The sequence below is a fragment of the Tachysurus fulvidraco genome, chromosome 15 (genome assembly GCF_022655615.1).
Source record: "Tachysurus fulvidraco isolate hzauxx_2018 chromosome 15, HZAU_PFXX_2.0, whole genome shotgun sequence".
Taxonomy (NCBI): domain Eukaryota; kingdom Metazoa; phylum Chordata; class Actinopteri; order Siluriformes; family Bagridae; genus Tachysurus; species Tachysurus fulvidraco.
In genome coordinates, this window is record NC_062532.1 from 17,520,872 (window position 1) to 17,542,043 (window position 21,172).

The 21,172-nt window shown below is 41.6% G+C and overlaps 1 protein-coding gene across 2 annotated transcripts; it reads left to right on the top strand.

The window, feature by feature from the left end:
- Positions 1 to 7,396: 7,396 nt before the first annotated feature.
- On the top strand, positions 7,397 to 19,523 carry stk17al (serine/threonine kinase 17a like). Of its 2 annotated transcripts, XM_047800909.1 has the most exons (8): positions 7,397 to 7,801; positions 11,557 to 11,769; positions 15,117 to 15,261; positions 16,024 to 16,150; positions 16,719 to 16,767; positions 17,020 to 17,199; positions 18,009 to 18,078; positions 18,109 to 19,523. In XM_047800909.1, the coding sequence occupies exons 1-8, from the start codon at positions 7,689 to 7,691 to the stop codon at positions 18,298 to 18,300; spliced, it is 1,089 nt and encodes a 362-aa protein (XP_047656865.1). In that variant the 5' UTR covers positions 7,397 to 7,688; the 3' UTR covers positions 18,301 to 19,523. The 2 variants fall into 2 exon arrangements, with proteins under 2 accessions (XP_047656865.1, XP_026999526.1); XM_027143725.2 differs by having other exon boundaries at positions 18,009 to 19,523.
- The last annotated feature ends 1,649 nt before the right edge of the window (positions 19,524 to 21,172 follow it).

Genomic DNA, 21,172 nt, shown 5'->3' on the forward strand with positions numbered 1-21,172 from the left:
GTATGATATAATTTGGGTGGGAGAAGGAGGGGGGTGCATTTGGCATTTGTCAGCTACTGGTACTCAAGAGCACCTTTAGCTGAGACAGGAAATCCTGGAAATTCCTAAAAAAGACACGGAAATCCGTCAGCTGTTCGACGCAGGGATTGTTTCTTTCTCTCTATCGCTTTTCTCTCTCTTTCTCTCTCTCTCTCTTTCTTTCTTTCTTTCTTTCTCTCTCCATCAGTCCGAGCGCCGAGCTGATCTGAGCAGCGAATCAAAGCATCATGAGCAATGATGTCAACTAGTATTTATAAAAAACAATATTTGCGGTATCATTCATAGCCAAACAGTGACACACATCCAAACATTTCTTTCTCATGAAATGGGTCAGTGAACTCATAAGTCCTGGGGATTAAAATGCAAAGCCTGTGGTTGAATTGAATTTCTGTAGTTTCATCGCATATTTTCCAACGCAGTTAACTATTTTTTTTTTTTTTTTGGAAATCCATCTCCAAACCACCAGCCTCTCCCATTTAAATGATGGAGTTCCCATGCAGCTTCTCTCTCTCGCTCTCTCTCTCTGAATGCTGATCTTCCTGGCACTGAAGTCTAAAGGCCAAAAATTACACTCAATTTTTAATTTTATGGGAAAGAGGAATTTGAGTTGATGTTTTTTTTTTTTTGCTGAGTTCACATGACTAGTAAAGAGTGCTCACAACTAGTGCAGTTCACACACACACACACACACACACACACACACACACACACACACACACACACACACACACACACACACACACACGCATAATTGTCTTACTGTTATGAGGACCTTCCACTGACAAGCAGTTTTCCTTTAAGGGCACCAGCCAAAAGCACCAACAAACACACACACACACTTATGGAATCATCACTACCTTTATTATAAGCTCCAACACACACCTGGAGACCAAAGGACAAGAGCGTAACCTCCTGCCTAGACGTCTCCGTGGTAACCAAAAATGTTTGTTGATTTATCGATTGATATTAACTAGGTACAAGTTAATGCAAATGTACGTAGCCATGCCATTTTATAATAGCTTCTTTGCACAAGAACAAGGACACACACACACACACGCAGAGCCGGTTGCGTGTGTAAGTGGTTGGCTGCCTTTGCAAATGAGCTCAGAAAGCAGGATGTGGGCAACGTAAGATCACGCTGTTACCTGCAAAATCTTTCATCTTTTTTTTTTTATTTTTCTCCTCAACTGCTCTGCTCTCGTTTTTTTGCTGCTGTTCACCTCCCACTCACTGCAGAAACACAAACTGCTGAGACTTCAGTGGAACTAAACCCCTTGTATCAGCAAATGTCCCACATCTGAGAAATCACTTAGCAGATAAATGTGATTTTAGTTTTTGCGTCATCAGGACCACTTTTTTAATCACTATCATGTCAATGCTTTCTTAATACAGGTGTGTATCCTTTATAAATTGCATCTATACATCCTTTTAGTACACTGTATATTACAGGTATGTAGAATACCGAATGTTCTACTATGTGCTGATGTTTAGTGCAAAAGTTTATACACCACCATTGAACAACAAACGCAACAAGACATTAGCTGGTGACAAAATATCCAAGATATCGGGATGTGCCATTACTGTAAAAAAACAAATAATCAAGCATTTTATTGTTTGGTGTGAAGCAGAAGGCGTAAAGCTGGTTTATTTTCCGATAAGAGCACAAGTTGTTTTATTCCACTTATACTACAACAAATGCCAATTTTCATTTATTTATTTTCCATTTTAAAATTGTTTTAATTGTTAGTGGTTGAAGATAAACACCTTTGACCACCTGACACCACTAGGCTACTACATCTATATATCAGAATCAGAATCAGAATCAGCTTTATTGCCAGGGATGTTTACACATGCGAGGAATTTGTTTTAGTGACATAATCTCCACAGTGTAACAGGATGTCATATGCAGTATAGAAGAAATTGCATGTACACATTTACAGGTGTGTAAATGTGCAGTTTAAATAACATATGAAATATGCATATGCAAATAAGTATACAATATATACAATTTGTATGTACACATGAAGTAAACAGTAAAGACAATCTGTATGCATGTATGTACAGAGTGCATGTATGAAATGTGCTATTGAGGTATACATAGTGCAAATATTAGGAGTTGTGTGTTCCATGGTGTTAATTGTTCATCAGATGGATTGCTTGAGGGAAGAAACTGTTCCTATGTCTGTTCCTATAGGTGTTTGACTACCAATTGGAAGGTTGTTAGTTTAATCTTAATTCCCTTAATCCTCAATATAGATAAACAGGGAAAGACAAAACTTTAAAAACTTTAAAAACGTTAAAAAACTTTCAATTTCATATTAACCACCATAGTAGAGCACAACCAAACAGGAGGAAATTCCATATTTTTGGTCTATGGGAATAGAGATGAAGTCATAATATTCTTATTATATTTTCTAATTGTTAATGTGGGGGTGGTGGGGTAACAGGGTGGGGGTACTTGCCTCTCAAGGTAAAAACCAGGCCCAAACGCAGGGATAGCGATTTGGATAGGGACTGGACTAGAAATGACACCAAAACTCAAAACTATGTAGCTAAATACACAAACTGGAGGCACTGAACACAAGCTAGAAGACTCTGTGCTGTGAAACACAACGCATCAGGGATAATTACAATTACAGATACATGAGGAACTTTTTTTTTTACCGTCAGGTGTTTACATCACCGTGTACTGTACCATGCATCGTATTTCTTTGATTGAGCTTTAAATAATATTTAGTTACCGATTTATACTATCAGTGAAAAAAAGACAAGACTGGAATAAGATTACTCTTAAGATTAGCTCACAGTTTCCAATATCAGGCTGTAAAGGGGGTAGAGGGTTTGGTGTGTGTATGTATACGCACATGGATAGGTGATGATGTGAACTAAAGGATGTGTTTGCTCGGACTGCCTTCAGTTTTCACCTCTGTGTAATTACTGAAGGCTCTGGGGTCAAATTCACATCTGTGTGTGTGTGTGTGTGTGTGTGTGTGTGTGTGTGTGTGTGTGTGTGTGTGTGTGTGTGTGTGTGTGAGTGTGCATGTGTGTGGAAGAGACACAAGGTGTGTCTAAAACAACGTTTTTGTGGTTTCTTCAAACTGGAGATCCTGGCTGGAAAAACACTAGAAGCTGCATATTATCAGTAATTACAAACATGCCGTTTTTCAGGAAAACTGGAAACTACAGAGTTCCCATTTTATTTCTAGGCTGAAATTTTTACCTGGCTAGCTAGGGGAGGTCACTTTCTAAAAACTGTGATGGTTACAAGAACGCTCATCACATCCGAGACTTTTTAGTCGTCTAGTTAAAGCCGCCTCGACTCGATTACTCCTGAGTAATCAGCTACGAAGCGACATTTGATCCTCCATCCCTTGCTAATGACTTCATTCTGTGCTCAGATTCTGCTTCGGGTTTCTCCTCGCCGTTTGTTTTTTGCCTGTTAAAAGGATTAAGAAGAACACGTGAGAAGAGAATGTTTGGGAATTACTGACATGCCTTTTAACAATGCAGAGACGCTCAGCCTCGGGTCCCATGATGCTCTCTCACGCATAGAAGCTGTTCATAGCTTGCGCAGTTCAGGAAGTGCAAATGTGTTCCTCTGTCTGACCTTTAACCTTGACACACACATATACACAAACACAAGCAAACATTAAGTCTTCAGGGTTAATAGGCTAACAGGCTACGTAAGAGAGACGTAAGCATTTTTAAAAAATATTTTTCTGTGATTTGTAGACAACACACACACACACACACACACACACACACACACACACACACACACAAATCACACAAATACACAGAGACTAAGTGGTAGAGGTCATCAAAAAGGTGTGAAATGAGCGTAGCATTACATCAGTCTTCTACTAAGTCAGCAGAACTGATGTTAGATGATAGTGCAAACATTTACAGTATATGAATTGACACACAATGCATGGTGGGAAATCCCTGATCAACTACAGTATGTACTATTCAGAAACCTGCATAGTGGTTTGTGTGTGTGTGTGTGTGTGTGTGTGTGTGTGTGTGTGTGTGTGTGTGTGTGTGTGTGTGTGTGTGTGTGTGTGTGTTAAGAATAGACATTGTCTCAAAGCAGCTTTACAGGACATAAGAAATATAGTTCAAATACGTTCAAGATTTATATTAGACTTAAATGTGTTTTTATTTATTCATAATGAACAAGCCAGAGGTGACTGTGGCGTGGAAGAGGAAGGAACCTCGAGAGGAACCAGACTCAAAATTGAATCCATCCTCATTTGCGTGACAGTTTGGGTGACAATCGGCCTACAATGCATGTTGTTTTTTTTTTAATAGGGAAGCAAACCGGAGTACACAGAGGAAACCCCTAAAGCATGAGGAGAACATGCAGTGACTTTAACACCCCACCCTGGAGATGTTTGCAAATGTTTTAACCGCTGAGCTACTAAGATATTTGTTTGAGTGGAAAATGTGAATTTTATGTGTAAGCGTGTTTTGTTTACAACATGATGCCGCACCAGTAATTTTACAGTTTTCCTGTATTGTAAGATTATTTATAATCATTTAAAGCATTTGACAGACTTCCTTATCAGGATTGCCTTACATTTTATCTCATCATTATACTGAGCAATCGAGGGTTAAGGGCCTTGCTCAAGGGTGCCGCAGTAGATGCGTTGTGGGCCTGGGATTTGAACTTGCAACCTTCCAATCAGTGGATCATTTATTATTTTTTTGCATATTTGACACATAAATAAACGTAATTAACATTGCATAACAATACTCAATCTCTACTTCTGCTGAAAAGTACAGACTAGACTTGTATTCGACAAAGACCGGTGACTATCAGCTCGACCTGTTCATAATAATAATAACACAACACAAGACTTAATAACAGCATACACACAGCCCAGACATTATACGCTCAAACTTATGAAGCAGACACATAATGATGCCTTGCTTTAATTCTCCCTCTGAGTGTCGTCTAATGTGTAGGTACACTTCCTCTTTTGCATAACCACTTGTGTTCCTAAGAGTGTACATGACTTCTGAAGGATTCAGGATCAAATGATCTTTGACTCGACCTGAAATCTGAGGTTAGTGAAGGTTATTTCACAAGTTGCCCAAAAATAGACACACTGACACTGTAATGCCAGCTTTTTCCCTCAGCATCACATACTTTTGGGTTTAATTAGGACCATCTGGAAAATGGGATTGAGAAGCACACACACATATGCACATAAACACACACAAAAAAACACACACAAAAACACACACACACACACACACACACACACACACACACACACACACACACACACACACACACACACACACACACACACACACACACACACACACCACATCCAAAGTGATCAGAAATAGTAAAGACATTTTTGTTCAATTGTATAGTTACTTGCCTTCACAGTTTCCCAGACTTTAGTTTTTTGGTCATTTTGGTCAACTAGTTAGTTGGGGTTTGGAATTATTTAGCACCAACACACTTTGTTGTTTTTCATACACCTTTTCTAATTTCGTCTTAATTGCATAAAGTAAAGAAATCGGCAACCTGAACTAAACTCCAAACCTCGATTAAGCCATAATTCACAATTATGACTTTTTACACACCCTCTGATATTTCTAAAAGTATAAATTTACTGGTTTTAGTCTGACGGATTTGCCATTTGGGGGCTCTCTCGTTCACTCGGTCTCATTTGCAGAGGTAGGTCATGACCCTTGCTGACTACCGCTCCAGTTATATGTCTGTCAGTTGGCTGCCATCAACACAAAAACAGACACACACACACACACACACACACACACAGAGATTCCTGGCCAGCTAATGATGAGGTGAAAGATTTCTAATGCTGAACAGTAGTTGGGATGACTCACTTTACCAAGCTGTTCACTCCAATTACCTACTGAGGTTTTGTGTTTTACAAACACTCCTCTCTAATTCTCTAACACTCCTCTCCTCGTCTCTTACACACACTAATATCTTATATTATTTACACATAGATGGAGTCTACAGGCTTAACCTTATTTTATCAGCTCCTTTAGTCATAGTCATGCTAATCTACACTTACGTTCAGTCCCTAAAACGTTCTGATCAAAAGCTTCCTGGTTGAACAGACAAGAAGGAGAAGAGGGATATTTTTAGTATAACGTTAACGTTTGATTGAGTTCGGCGCAGACTCTGTCCTGAGTATGAGTATAACGATACATCTCAGGTGGTACAGCTCAATTTCAGGCACCAGTTACGGACTAAAAAACCCTGCAATTAGAAATGAATTACGTAATGTGTGTGTGTGTGTGTGTATGTGTGTGTGTGTGTGTGTGTGCGTGTGTGTGTGTGTGTGTCTGTGTCTGTGCGCACTCAGTGGCCACCCTATTATGTGCAACTACCAAGTACCTATAATCACTGCCTTTTTTATCATGGTGTGCTTTGTAGGTAATTACTGATTGTACTGTAGCTCATCTGTTGCTATGTTTATCCTCCTTATCCATCAGTGGAAGGGGGCCACAAATTGCCAGATATTATTTGGCTGGTGGTTCGTTCTCAACAAAATTGACGCTGACACGGTAGCATTGCGTTTGTGATGCTAGTACGACTGCATCAAGTACCGCAGTACTATATCGGTTCAGCATATACACTTAGAGACAAAGCTCATCTCTTTCTAAACACAGTCTATGTTAAACGCTCTCTATCCTGGACCCTGGTCGTGTATTGTTTTGGGTTGGTGGACTGTTTCTCCATGCAGGTGACAAGGTGAATGAAAACATAAAATCTAACGTTATGACAGCATCAAGAACAACATTTTGTGAAAAATGAACATGCCACATAAGGGTCTGAGATTTTCCAATTTTGTAACAGGTGTAAATCATAAACCATCAATATCAAAGTTGTCATGAATATAACTAATATCCTTATACTAATATCCTGTCATACTAACAATATTATAATCAAAGTGTGTGAAAAGTTGTAAAATGGAAAAGATAGATAGATAGATAGATAGATAGATAGATAGATAGATAGATAGATAGATAGATAGATCAAATATTATTGTAAATGAGATGTATACTGATTAAATGTGTGTGTGTGTGTGTGTGTGTGTGTGTGTGTGTGTGTGTGTGTGTGTGTGTGTGTGTGTGTGTGTGTGTGTGTGTTAGATACACATGCATATGATATCAGTATGCATGTGTGTGTTTAATAAAATAATTAATTTGCATAATTTTATAACAACCATTTGTTTTATTTTATGCAATGCACTAGCACTTAGTTTCCTGAACCACGCGTTTAGAAACATAGCCCCGCCCCTTCGGGTCGATTGGCTGTTGAGTTGCCTTGCAGCAAAAAAAAGGGGCGGGGTTCACGGAGTCTTATTGTTCAGAGTGTTTGCGCTCGTGCTCAGAGCTCAAGGCACGTTCATGGACGCAGGACGTTGCTGGAATATTTAATCGCGGCTTTACAACTAAATAACTTGCAAAAAAACAAAAACAATTTTGTGCTCTCTGTTCGCTTTCAATTGAACGTTTTTGTTCTTGAATAATCTAATCTTCTTCAGGCAGGTCAGCCTGCTGATGCGTGTTCACCTGATGGAATAGCGCGCGTTCCCGTGTCCAGTGATTAATTAATAATTAATTAATAAATTAGTTACGCACTTCTCAACGCCGCAATGTTGGACTCCTCCGTCATGAATAAGATCGGAATGGTGACTAATATCCACACAAGAATCCGCACAGAACCTTTTAAGAACAACTACGACCTGGTCGGTAAAGAACTCGGCAGGTAAGCGCACACCTTTCCCTCGGGAACGCGCTCAGTGGTTAAACTAATGTTTTTACCTGTTTAATTGGTGCTTATTAACTTCCCACAGCTCAGTAACCATAACTTTACCCTTTTATTTAACCGATTGACTTGCATATGTCGTTGTCAACGTTACATTTCACTTGGTCCTGCTTGATAAACTCTTTCTAGGCTTAATAAAGACATCATGTAAATCATAATGTGGTATAAATAGGTTTTAGTACAAACCGGTGGTTGCCAGGTGTGCAGCTTAAATGTAAGTGTTTAAATAATAATAATAATAATAATAATAATAATAATAATAATAATAATAATAGAATGGCAATTTAAAGTCCTGATTTTATTTGAAACGTTTTTGCATCACCAGACCTGTTTTTATTTATTTATTCATTTTGCACTGAAGCTATGAGTTTATGAAAGTCTGTCCCAGAATAAAGCGACATAGATTTCTGCTAAAAGTCCTGGTGGAAAGAATAAGTGGTAATAAATTCAATTTTGGACCAAATATCGATTTCAAAGCCAATTTTTTTTAATGTGAGGTTTTTTTTTAATTGGTGCCTTTTTTTTGCTATCTGTGCCTGAGTTTGGTTCTTAAGCTGAAAAAAAAAGATTTCTGTTCAGTTTTTTTGTTTGGACACAATTCCCAAGGCGCAGCAGCAATAAAAAGGAAAAACGCGTCTGGATGCCAGAGATGTATCTGAGATCCCCCATTTGCTGTGGTTTTAGATAAAACAAACGTTAGGAAAATTCCAGCACTGGGTGTTAACATTGTGCATTTAATCAGTTAGTAGTAATTAAACTTCAGCAGGGCATTTTCACTGATGACTATCTGCCGGTAGATGGGTTTCAGTTTCTGGCTAGAAAACATGGAGATAAAATCTGTTTGCTTTCATGGATTCTTGGAATGCTTTTTTTTTTTTCCCCTGAATGAAAACATTCATGACCCCACATGCATGTGTCACTGGGCGCATAGTTCTTTATGTAATGCATGCTATCTGATCTTTAGCTGAAAGAGAAATCCAGATCTGAGGGAAGATCGAGCTCCATGAGTGCAGACAGTAAAAATATTGTGCTTACCTGCTGCACCCAAACACCACCTGCTGCATGCATGTAACACGCACGAGCATGTACACACACATCTTAGCCATTAGACTTCAATATCTCACTGTAGATGCTTTTCCTTTACTTGTCATGTTTGCACATTCTGTCTTGTCATTCATTTCGTGTCTGCCCGTGAACCTCGGCTGCCTGCTCATTTGGAAATTGGTTTGAATAGATGCAAATGAACACATGTTTTCTTTGTTGGTTGGACAAAGTAATGTCTCCCACTCTTTCTCTCTCTCTCTCTCTAATGCATTTAAAGTGTTCAGGTCATCACATATCGCTGCTTTGGAAGTGGACAGAACAGAAAGAACAGGAAACGGGTTCCTCTGCAGAAAGTGCTCCTCGCTTCGTTTTTCTGATTCATGCTGCATACGAGTCTTCTGCGAGTTGTCCCACTTTTGAGTGCTGCGTAGGACATTGGCCTGATTTCAGCTCTGCCTTTTTTCTTTCTCTGGTTGAGTGTCATATTAGGATCTTTCCCTAAGGGGCTTAGGAGTTGATTCTGCCCTTGTTCTTGCTTTACTGTTGTGTGCCAATCAGGTACAGCAGCATGTCCAGGTTTTTAGAAATATGGAGACTATTTAGAGGACAAATCACTCTATGGAATAGCACCAATTAGTTTTATGTGGGACACGCTGCATTTGCAGAATATTTTATTTGGTTATGAATTCTATAAGAATAATTGTGCACTCAGAGATGTGAATTAGTCTGAACAGTGCTGAAGCCTTGGAGTGGCCTTTAGTTGGGGCATTTCCATGTAATTTGGACTGTATCCATCACTGTATCCAATGCCCTTTGCTGTATCTATTACTGTACCCAATGCCCATTGCTATATCCTTTGCTGTGGTCACTGGACTGTCCAATTCTGTAGGCACTGGGTAGCCATTGGAGGTTGCGTTATAATGCCATGGCCACAGGACTGTCCATTGCAGTATCCATTGCTGTGTCTTGGGTTATGCACTGCTTTAGGCGCTGGATTGCCCGTTACTGTACCCTTTCCCATGGCTTCTACCATGACCATTTAGGCAGCTAAACTTACTTCAAGGATGAAGGCTTATTTTAAGGTGGCAGGTTGTTAAGGACGTCAACTTGGCATTGTTTATTAAGAGCTAAGACATCTATGGTTGCCTTTCTATTCTCTGTTTCTCTTTCAGCACTGACATGGAGGGGGGGGGGAGACAAGTGATAGTGTTGGTTTAGTTTCGTGCAGGATTTACAACCACCACTGCATCTGGGTCGTGTAACCACATAGCGTGTTTCCTGTCTGCATAGTGTGTGAAAATATCCTTTTAAATCCTTAAAGGTAAAAGATTGCAGACCAGTAGGGCTAAGGGGCAAACAAGGACACTGAGCCATTTAAGGGTGGTTTAAAAAAAAAAAAAAGACTCTGCGTATCGAGAACAGTCAAATACCAGATGCCGAACGAGTGGTAATTACAGCCTGCAACACTTTGCCCAGTGGTTGTGGTCTTAGTGAATTATGACGGTCAGAGTCATGCCCTCAGACTTTCTTCTCACCCCACAGCATTCTTCTTTTGTGTCGGACATGAGTAGATACGCCGAGAGATGGAGGCACAATTTATCAGGTATATAGTGGGTGGTCTGTTGTCCCCTACCACCCACATCCACCTCCTGTGCTTCATACAGACCATAGTGTGTCTTATTGTGAGGCTTTCTAGAGAACAAACAGTGAAGGCGGAGTTACAAGCAAATTGTTCTTTTGGGTGTCGGACAAAGGGTCGTACAAACTGGTGGCCTTTGTATTGTGTGGGTGGTGGTGGTGGTGGCTAGGAGTTGACTTGTTAAAGTAATCGCTGAAGTGTGGGTTAGACATCTGATGTAGGCAAAGACTGTGTGTGTAGGAGTAGGAGGAGATCCTTATGTCCCATCTGTTTATGTCCCAACTGTCGCTTTTGTCTCCTGATTGTCATTCTGTCAGAAGAAGAAGCAGCACAGATAGCGAGAAAGAGATGGACTCCGTATGAGTCAAGTGGTTTAAACGATAACCGAGCAAGAGCAGTGATGTAACATCTGACTGATGTGTTCTAGTTCTCGATCTCATAGATGCAAGAGAGCCTTATCAAGGTCATTAAAGCCGCAGGGATTTTCCCCCTCCCCCCATAATTAGGAAGTGTCTGGTCAGCTTGTGGCATCACAGGCGCGTGGATTTTCTTTCTCAGTAATTATGAAAACGGTGTATGCGGCAGTCGTGAGTCATCGCGGGCAGCAGGCGAGTCGCTCTTCACCTTGTGTGGGGACGCGTTTTCAGCTGATGAAGCTCTGATCGGAAACTTTCCCATACGTACACAATGTCAGTTCAGCCTTCTAGGCAATTAAGTGGGTTTCCTGCAGGCTGAAGCTCCGGTTTTAGAGTGCAACGTATTTCTATATAATGCTGGCTCTTTACCGTTATTAATTCAGGTCAGGGTTTACCGCAGAGCCAGATATTACATGGTCTGAATTTGTGTATTGGATTTACTAACTCAAATGTCTCTCAAATGTTGATCGTTATAATTATTAATATTCCTACGAAAGATTTAGTCAAAGACACGTTTTAAAAAGATTACTTGATTATGATAACTAATCGTTTTTCTCTCTCTCTCTCTCTCTCTCTCTCTCTCTCTCTGCCCCTAGAGGGAAGTTTGCTGTGGTGAAAAAGTGTGTGGAGAAGGCCACACGGAACGAATACGCTGCCAAGTTCCTCCGCAAAAGGCGGAAGGGTCAGGACTGCCGAGCTGACATCCTGAATGAGATCGCCGTGCTCGAAGCGGCCAAAGCCAACCCTTACGTGGTCGGGCTGCACGAGGTGTACGAGACCAGCTCTGAGATCATCCTGGTGCTTGAATGGTATGTCTCTCTCTCTCTCTCTCTCTCTCTCTCTGTGTGTGTGCACCTTGGAGCTGTTTCTGCTGGTTTCCACTGAAGCGAGTCAACGCTTCAACTTAATAACCAGCAGAAATTGGAGGAAATGCTAACCTTAAAATCACCCCTCATGGGAATGTAGTGTTCTTGTATGTTTTTTTTATTTTCTCTTAAGCTTGTCCAGGTACCAGATCAACTCACGCTCTCTCTTTCTCTCTTTCTCTCTCTCTCATGATCCGATTCTACCTGCACCATAGTGGCCCATGAAAGATCAAGACGATCTTGTCATGTGTACGTGCACAGAGGTCTTGCAGAATAACCCCACAAGCTCAGACTGAAGCTCTGTCAGTCGATAACCATCTATAACGAGGCTCTAATTAACCCTGCAAAACATTTCCCAAACTGCCTTCACTGTCCTTTTTTTTCTTTTTCTTTTTTCTTCTTCTTCTTCTTCTTTTAGATTTTCCCTTATTGTTAAAGCTCAAAAGCTTTCACCGACTCTGCACTTTTTTCCCCCTGACTGTTTCTGTAACACACAGCGGATGCTGCTCGAGTGTGTTAGAGATTTTGAGAAACGGTAGATTGCATCTGCGTCTGACCCACTTCCTGTGCACAGTTCATCAGCTTCTGCTGAAAATCAGCTGTACGTCAGTTATAATCCTGACGTAGACGTGTGTGAACACACACACCACACACACACACACACACACACACACACAGCACACTATAGCCTTATTAGGAAGAAGTTCTTTAATTTAATCATTCTTTTTGCCTGGAGCTTTATCTGCCTATTATTATGACACGTCTTCTTCCTGTACGTGTCTCTCCCCTGTTCTGTTCTGCATTAGCTTCGAGTAGTTTTTGAATTCACCGTGTTTCTAAGGCACATATACGAACTTAGAATACGATGACCTGCAGTTTCTAACGATGATGCGTCAGTTTCTAACAAAGCTTCCTTCCGTCCATTTAATTTTGCAAGCTGGGGCAAAAACAACCTTCCTTTGCTTTAACAAATTTGCTCTTTTTTTTTTTGCATAGAAGCACAGAAACAGAGAGAATTGTGAGCAAGAAAAGAGCAGGAGTTACAGAGAAATGATTTGTTTCCATTTCCTTTGGCTTTTCTTGTTAGGCTTTAACCGGCTTCTAAAAACAGAGCACACACACACACAGCCACAACCACATCCTCAGTGCTGAGCACAAACACACACAATGCGACACTGACTATATCACACGCTTCTTGCATTTATACTGCAAACAGCGGTGAAGTGTTACAATAAATGCAGCCCGAATACCATCAATTCACCGGCTGACTCTCGTTTTGACTCCTCGCTAGCCCGTTTCTTCTTCTTGCTTTTTCTTCCGTGCTTTTTTCTTTTTTGATTTTTTTTGTTCCGTTCCAAAATGATGGCATTATTACACAAGTGTTGTAATAAAAAAAAACTCTTTAGTTTAGTTTGTATCGAGCTCTGAACAACTCGCATCATCTCAAAGCAGCTCTACAGAAATACTGTATAGAAACGGATGAAAATATCGTAGAGGGACCTTGAGAGGAAGGAGACATCGAAGTGAACCTCGTCCTTATTTAGGGGACACGGGACAGGAAATGACGTCAAAGTACTGTAAATAACGTCCAGTTTGTGGTTCAGTAGAATAAAGCAGCCAAGAGCTCCCGAGGAACTAACATGTCAGTGTTATTTCTGAGTTCGTTACAGACCCAACATTAATTCCTCCCTGATGAATCCTCGAATGAATCATCGCTTTAAGGTGTCTTGTTTCTGCACGTATAGTTTCTGGTGCTCTTCACCGAGCAACAAGTGCAGCATCTAGTTCTGGCTTTTGCTGAGCTCCCACTGCTGTTTGTTGAAAGTGCGTGCAGGAGTGAGACTATCTAATTAACTCTGAGCCGACGGCCAGGCAGATAAGCCTCGCTCAGGACCCCAGTTATTTACACAGCTGACTTTCAGCGTTGTGTAACGAATAAAGTGTACAATGTACACACAGGCAAACAAAAAGAAAAATCCCACGTACTTTGCTGAGCTGTAATAAAAAAAAAGGGGCTATATCCCCATTTTCTCCACAGTTTGGACGTATTATACGACACCTACGAAGCGGTGAGGGTGAAGACAAGGCCATGGTTCCCTGAGACATGAGTGCTGCGCATGCTGCAGCACAGGGCAGTGTAACACTGGAGGAAAGCTCTGTCTCAATCTTCCACATACTCCAGCTCACAGATGCTCGTGATTGGCTACATCACTGTGATTGACAGGAGAGAGAAAGTGGATTTCTCTGCCTGTCTGTCTGCCTGCCTCACCCTCTGTCTGTCTGCCTGCCTCACCCTCTGTCTGTCTGCCTGCCTCACCCTCTGTCTGTCTGCCTGCCTCACCCTCTGTCTGCCTGCCTCACCCTCTGTCTGCCTGCCTCACCCTCTGTCTGTCTGCCTGCCTCACCCTCTGTCTGTCTGCCTGCCTCACCCTCTGTCACCCTATGTCTGCCTGCCTCACCCTCTGTCACCCGCTGTCTGCCTCTCACCCTCTCAACATCTAGTATGTGATTAAACTCATGTCAGGACACAAACATTAGCTGATCTGAGTTGAACAGCTGTGTCGGTAATAAAACCTCGACAGTTCTAGTTCTACAGATCACTTTGTTGGTTTGAGTTGTACGTCGGTAAAATCTCAGTCCGTAGGAGGAGGAACATCGACCCGTAGGAGGGTTTGAAACTTCAGTGTGGGCCAAAGGGCGCTCGCATTAACGCCTGTAAATCCACTGTAATTCTGTCCTGTTTGGAGCTGAGAGTGAGTGATTTATGGGTGTGATATCTGCAGCTCTTGGCATCAGGCCTCGCTTTGTGTCTGCTTCCTTATAATTTTCCTGCCAAAGTGATCCAGGGATGTTGTTATGCAATTTCGGAAAGCGTGTGTGTCCGGGGTGTGGGTGTTTCTACCGCCACCGTGTTACAATGTTCTTCACACCCGGTCCTGGTTGGTTTGTTCATGTTGAACAGAAGAGATTTTGAAACCAATTGCAAGTCAGTTTGCGGAGATAAAGTGATTCAGTATCGATCCAAGTAAATAGTGAGTCAAAAGGATGTTGCACATGCACACATGCTATTTCTTAACTCTTTCTCAACTCTATTTCTGCTGTAATAACTTCTCAATCCGATGACCAATATTTGTTTGTTCAGTAGGCATTAAAGAATGGGATTTTGGTATTTCCAATTGAATATCTTTTTAAATAGTGAGATTGATCCGATATCTTATTTTTTTTTTTTCCCCCGCAAATGGGTGTTTTTCTAACCCCAACGCTTTTCTTTCTACCTCTGTGTCTTTCAGTGCTGCCGGAGGAGAAATCTTCGATCAGTGCGTCGCCGATAACGACGAGGCCTTTACGGAGAAAGACGTGATCCGGTTGGCCCGGCAGATTCTAACCGGAGTGGCTTTCCTTCATCGCAACAACGTCGTTCACTTGGACCTAAAGGTGAGCAAACCGCACGTGTGCCTGAGCACGTAACCGTGTACGTAAACATGCCGACGCGCCTTCGGTCTTTATCCCGCGTGTCAAGTTACACAAACCTAGAGAAGCCAAGATTTCACATGGTGTAATTGCAGTCAGAGTTCAGGGTCTCGTAAACCTAAACATTCGAGCAAAACCCAACAGATTGCAGTCCATGTCAAGGTTGTCCTGGTGACGAGAAGATAAACAGCGATAAACCTGTGCTAATTACAGACGTCGTAGCCGCTACCGATTTCAAGACGCTCGCACGAAACGTCTCGACAGACTTCTGAGAAACGTCTCAGCCGGTGGAGTTCAAAAGAAAGAGCTGCAAACCGAAAGATTTATTAAGTTGGTAAAAAAAAAAAAAAACTTGTGCCGGAAAAAAGTTGCACCTCATCCTTAAGTCATACATCAGCTGTATTTAATCGGAGCAGCCAAAACCTCAGGTCACTGGTAAAGAGACGAGCGAACGCGTATGTTAAAACTAGACAGTGCAGATGTTGGAAAAAATCCCTTTTTCCCCTCAGGAAGTCTTTTAATTTGACATACCAGGCCGTCATATTTGCTGCTAAAATCATCCTTTTTTTTTTTTTTTTTCCCCAAATCGTTCCGTGCAGGCGCAAGATTTTTAATCTCATCTTGAAAAAAAACAGTAGTGTGCACGAGCGTATGAGGATAAGGTCAAATCGCTCCACGCCGACGTGTGAACACTAACGCTTCATGTCTGTGTTTTGTCTGTTCCAGCCTCAGAACATTCTGCTCACCAGCGCTCAGCCGCTCGGGGACATCAGGATCGTAGATTTTGGTCTGTCTCGACACGTGGACAACAAGTCAGAAGTGCGTGAGATCTTGGGAACTCCAGAGTATGTAGGTGAGTCATTCGGGTTTATCTGCAGTGTTGAATGAAGGTCAGAAGGAAGTACAGATCAGAACCAGAGTTTTGGATTGAAGTATAAGGCCACACTGCTCTATTTAAAAGCATGAGCGTGGGACATGCTGACAGTTTTCAAGGTCACGTCTCCTCGAGAATACGGCAACTTCAAAGCGGTACGAGGCGAGAAATCCCAAATTTTTTGGTGCAGCTTGCAGTCTAGTGTTTCAGTTCTTCGCCTCTCGACTCTACTGAAGGTTCGGGAAACACTAAAACTTTGTCATTCTTTCACGCTGGAGTTTCTGTGCCCAGGGAATAGCAGGCTGAAACTTGATCTCTTCTCAGTCGTGCTACTGGGCAATAACACAAACTCCCACCTCAGGGTTTACCACAGCTGCCGTTTCACTCAGTACATTTATTCCCACTGGAACGTTTTTTTTGACTTGAAACTGCTGCCCGATTAAAATGTACACAATGTATTAGCTTCATCTCTATTAGTGCTTAATATTTTACTGCTAATATTAAATACCATGAATAAAATATTCATATTTCTCTTTTTCACACCCAGCTCCTGAGATTCTGAGCTACGAGCCAGTGACCACAGCTACAGACATGTGGTGAGTAAGACGTGAGCGTGTGTGTGTGCGTGTACGTGAGCTGTGCGTGCGTGCGTGTGTGTGTTTATTGCTTTATGAGGTCACTTTGATAACTCGACTAGCGTGACAAGGCATTTCTATAAATATTGTTTTATCGCTGCTTATCATTAGAACAGTTTGTATAACGAGTTTCACACAGCAGCCAGGATACGTGTCTGTGTAAAAGGTAGCACAGAAATTGCCGAGTGTAACACGAGGTTTTATGCCCTGTAGGAGCATCGGCGTGTTGACGTACGTGATGTTGACGGGCGTGTCTCCTTTCCTGGGCGAGGAAAAGCAGGAGACGTACCTGAACATCTCCCAAGGAAACGTGGACTACACAGATGATGTCTTCCATGGGATCTCGAGCCTCGCCGTGGACTTCATCCAATCGCTGCTCCAGCTAGACCCCAGGTATGTCAGGAAGGAGCAGCCAATGTGCCTTTAAAGGCTCATTTTCACAACGCACACTGATTTAAAATATGAAGCTACAGGACACACACAGCCAAATGTAACAGCAAGTAAACCTAGAGGCGGTGTTGCGTTCCCTCGTCCGTCTGGTTCCCTGTCTGACGCCCAGCACTGGCCATTTCGGCTCCATCGCAATGACTAATGGCAGCCCAGATCTGTCACCATCTTGGCTCCATGCGAAATGATTGAAGCCTTTGCCTCTGCACTCACTAAACCTTCACAGCCACAGATCATCAGCGATATGAGAGGAAAATGAGAGGCTAAATAAAAGCTATGTGGAAAAATTCCTCTGTGTGCGAGTAATCCCAAAGTGAAGGAAAAACCTGGGGAGAGGGAAAAAGGGCAGCAGTTCTACGTTGTTGTCAAATGGCTGGAAAAAGCTTTAGGGAAAAAAAAATGCACAAATTGACACATTCATAATAATCGAGACGATTTATATAGCAAAAGAATTCAATATAATAGAAAATGTAGTCAGAATTCTGAGAATGAATCATTCGAAAATTACAAATAATGTAACTCAAATAAAACGAACAAATAAATACAAATAAAAAAATGACAGCAGGGAATCGTAGCCCTGAAAACTAGAAATTACAATGTACAGTTGCTGATAAGATGACAAACGATACAATAATCTTTACCCAATAAAGTCAGTGTATATTAGCAGAAGCTGGAATTTCACCTCACAACTTACTCCAACTTTAAATTGTTAAGACCTTTCTAACGATTTGACTACCTTTTCCTCCGTTGTCTAGAAATCGCTCCACAGCAGACGAGTGCCTGGGTCACCCCTGGTTAAACACGGACTCCAACAGCCACATCGCTACCACCATCACCTCCACATCCACCTCCACCTCCACCTGCACAGCCGACGAGCAGGAAACCAGCCAATCAGAATCCGAGCCCGAGAGCCCCGATTCGCTTCCCGACATCCCGCTGTATCCCATGTGCCCAGGACAAGGGGAACTGAAAACGGGCCGAGACACTTTCACTTTTACAGAGTCGTTCCCGAGTCGGCCTGAAATGCAGCAGGAGCTGATCTGTTAGTGACAGCCACAACGTCCAATCAGACGGGAGCTCGGTTTGTCAGCGGCGTTAAGAGAAGGCACTGGTGTGAAGTGTGAGCTGGTTTGCTCAGGTGATTTCGGCCCTGGTCGTGTGTGACTTTTTTAGGTGTGCCCTTGTGACTAGAAAGATGTGCCCTTTAATAAGACACCTATAATAATTGCAAATTGTTAATAATTTTTTAAATAATAATAATAATCAAATTTAAAAGCAAGTTTCTCACCATACAAACACAAAAGCACATCAGTGTAAGTAGATGCTTCTGTGGTTACTGAGTCTGCTGGTCGGAATTGAATCTTGGGTAATTCTTACCCGAAGAGCTGAACTCTGAACACCAATGAAAGCTCGTGAGCGCAGAGACGGCGGAAAGACGTTCGGCGCTCCGTCTGCACTTACAAGGTCACCGAGGTGCGAGACCGGAGAGAGTCCTCGCCATCGGATCTTTGATCAGATCTTTCTCTTGGCGCGCTTCAAACTTTAGCTTGTGTTTTTTTTTACATTTTTTTCCCCTAGCACTTTCTGAAATATAAATAAATAATTAAAATGGCAAATGTGTCAAAGACTTTGGTGTAGATAAGCACAGTTTAGAGTTTCGAGTTAATGTCCACACGTGTACGTGTACGTGTCCATCACTCCATCACTGTAACCACTGTGTAGATCACCGTCTCCACCATGTGCCACAAACACCCACTTTTTCCTTCCTATAGATTTAAAGAAGGTTTTGCTGTGGTTGCACAAGTTTTATGTATAGTCCTTCACATTAACAGGCTCTTATTGTCTTCTTTTCTTTTTTATGTAAAATTTTCATGCTCTTTAAAGAGAAAAATCGGCATTCTCACAAAATGCGGTTACTTCATCTGTAAAATAACTGTCTGTCTGTGTGTCCGGGTGGGGAAGCGTTCGGGTTTCGGTTTAATTTAGCGACTCGACGCTCATTGGATAATTCAGAAAACGTCTGGGGTTCATGTGAGTTAAATCCATTTTGTTTGTTTTAAGAAAGAATATTGTGTAAAGTATTTTTCTATTTTCCATTTGTATTTGAAAATATTGAGTATGTAAGAAAATATAAAGATTGTCTTAATTTAGAATTTTATGTATGCTTATGGCAAGTTTGCACTTGTGTCCACTGGACCATCTCTCGATGAGTTCGATGTTATTGGCATTGCTGGCAAAGTATTGAAGAATAATAAATGTACATTTTTGTATTAATTTGTTTTTGTCTGGTTTGTAACTATTTTAGAAAACAAATCAATATTTTACTGAAGCATTTTATCGCAGCAACACATTCGTACTGGTCTACTTTAGGCCACACCCACTTCAGATCAGAATTTGAATGCAGTATGTTACCGCAAGCTATATTTTTCCACACAAGCTATTTTTTGTTTCATAGTTCAGATGAGTTTTGTTTTGATGCACTGTAATAAGGCAGTTTTACAGACTTAAAGATTTAGATCCCTAATGAGTGAGATTGAGATGACGACTGGCTGAGCAAAAAGTCCCTGAGAACCTCGAGAAGAACCCATCCTCTTCTGGGAGACATCAGATAGCGATATTTTAAATTACTGTCTACAGTAAAAGCATGAACTTAGAAATGAATAGTCTGCTACAGTAGATGGCCAAAAGTTTGGTTGTGATCGTGTCTTAGTCAGGCCTTTATGCAGGACACTTAATTTCTTAAAATAAATTTCTTAATTTCTTCTTTATTTTATATAGCACCTTTTTAAAAGTACATCTCAAAGCGCTTTACAAAAGCAAATAATACAACAAAAATACACCACATAACATAAAGATTAAAATTAAAGCAACAAAAATAGCTTCGATTTATAAATGTTTTAAGCTTAGATTTATAAATACCAAGAGATTTTGCTTGCCTTATCTCAGTTGGCAAAGAATTCCACAGTTTTGGAGCTAGTGAAGGGAAAACCCCATCTCCCATCGATCGTAAACGAGTTAAAGGACCAGTTTCAGAAGAAGGAAGGTCGTGAGATGGAATATAAGGAATTAAAAGCTCAGTAAGATATTGAGGAGCCAACCCATGTAAGGCCTTGTAGGTAAGCATGAAAATCTTAATATCAACCCTAAACCTAACGGGGAGCCAGTGCAAGGACTCCAAAACGGGAGTAATGTGATCTCTTAACTTTGTTCTAGCTAGAATTCTAGCAGCCAAATTTTGCACTACCTGCAATTTGTTTTAGGTAGCTTTTGACAGCCCAGCCGACAAGGCATTACAGTAATCGATATGTGGGGCAGTCGTGTCCTAATGGTTAGAGGGTCTGATTCGTAACCCAAAGGTTGTGGGTTCGAGTCTCGGGCCGGCCACGACTGAGGTGCCCTTCAGCAAGGCACCGACCCCCCCAACTGCTCCCCGGGCGCCGCAGCATAAATAGCTGCCCACTGCTCCGGGTGTGTGTTCACAGTGTGTGTGTGTGTGTGTGTGTGTGTGTGTGTGTGTTCACTGCTGTGTGTGTGCACTTTGGATGGGTTAAATGCAGAGAACAAATTCTGAGTATGGGACACCATACTTAGCCATATGTCACGTCACGTCAAAACATAAAAGTGGTGATCAGTCTCTCAGCAACAGAAAACGACAGCAATGGACGTAATCTGGCAATTTTTCTGAGATGGAAGAAAAGTTTTTAACTAAAACCATTACACACTGTCATGTCTTCATGAAGCGTGCTTTGTGCACAGGTGTATTGTCGTGCCGGAACGTGTTTGAGCCTTTCCGTTCCAGTGAAGGCAATTTGTAACACTACAGCACACAAATATATTCTATACAATTGTGTGTAAGTTTGTGGTATCAGTTTGGGTAAGGGCGTGATTGTCAGGTGTCCACAAACCTTTGGCCATATAG

Bases quoted from the DNA above. Each gene is read 5' to 3' on its own strand.
- stk17al (XM_027143725.2), top strand. From the start codon at position 7,689: ATGTTGGACTCCTCCGTCATGAATAAGATCGGAATGGTGACTAATATC. The intron at 11,770-15,116 runs GTATGTCTCTCT...TGTGTCTTTCAG, and splicing joins ATCATCCTGGTGCTTGAATG to TGCTGCCGGAGGAGAAATCT. The intron at 16,151-16,718 runs GTGAGTCATTCG...TTTCACACCCAG, and splicing joins GGGAACTCCAGAGTATGTAG to CTCCTGAGATTCTGAGCTAC.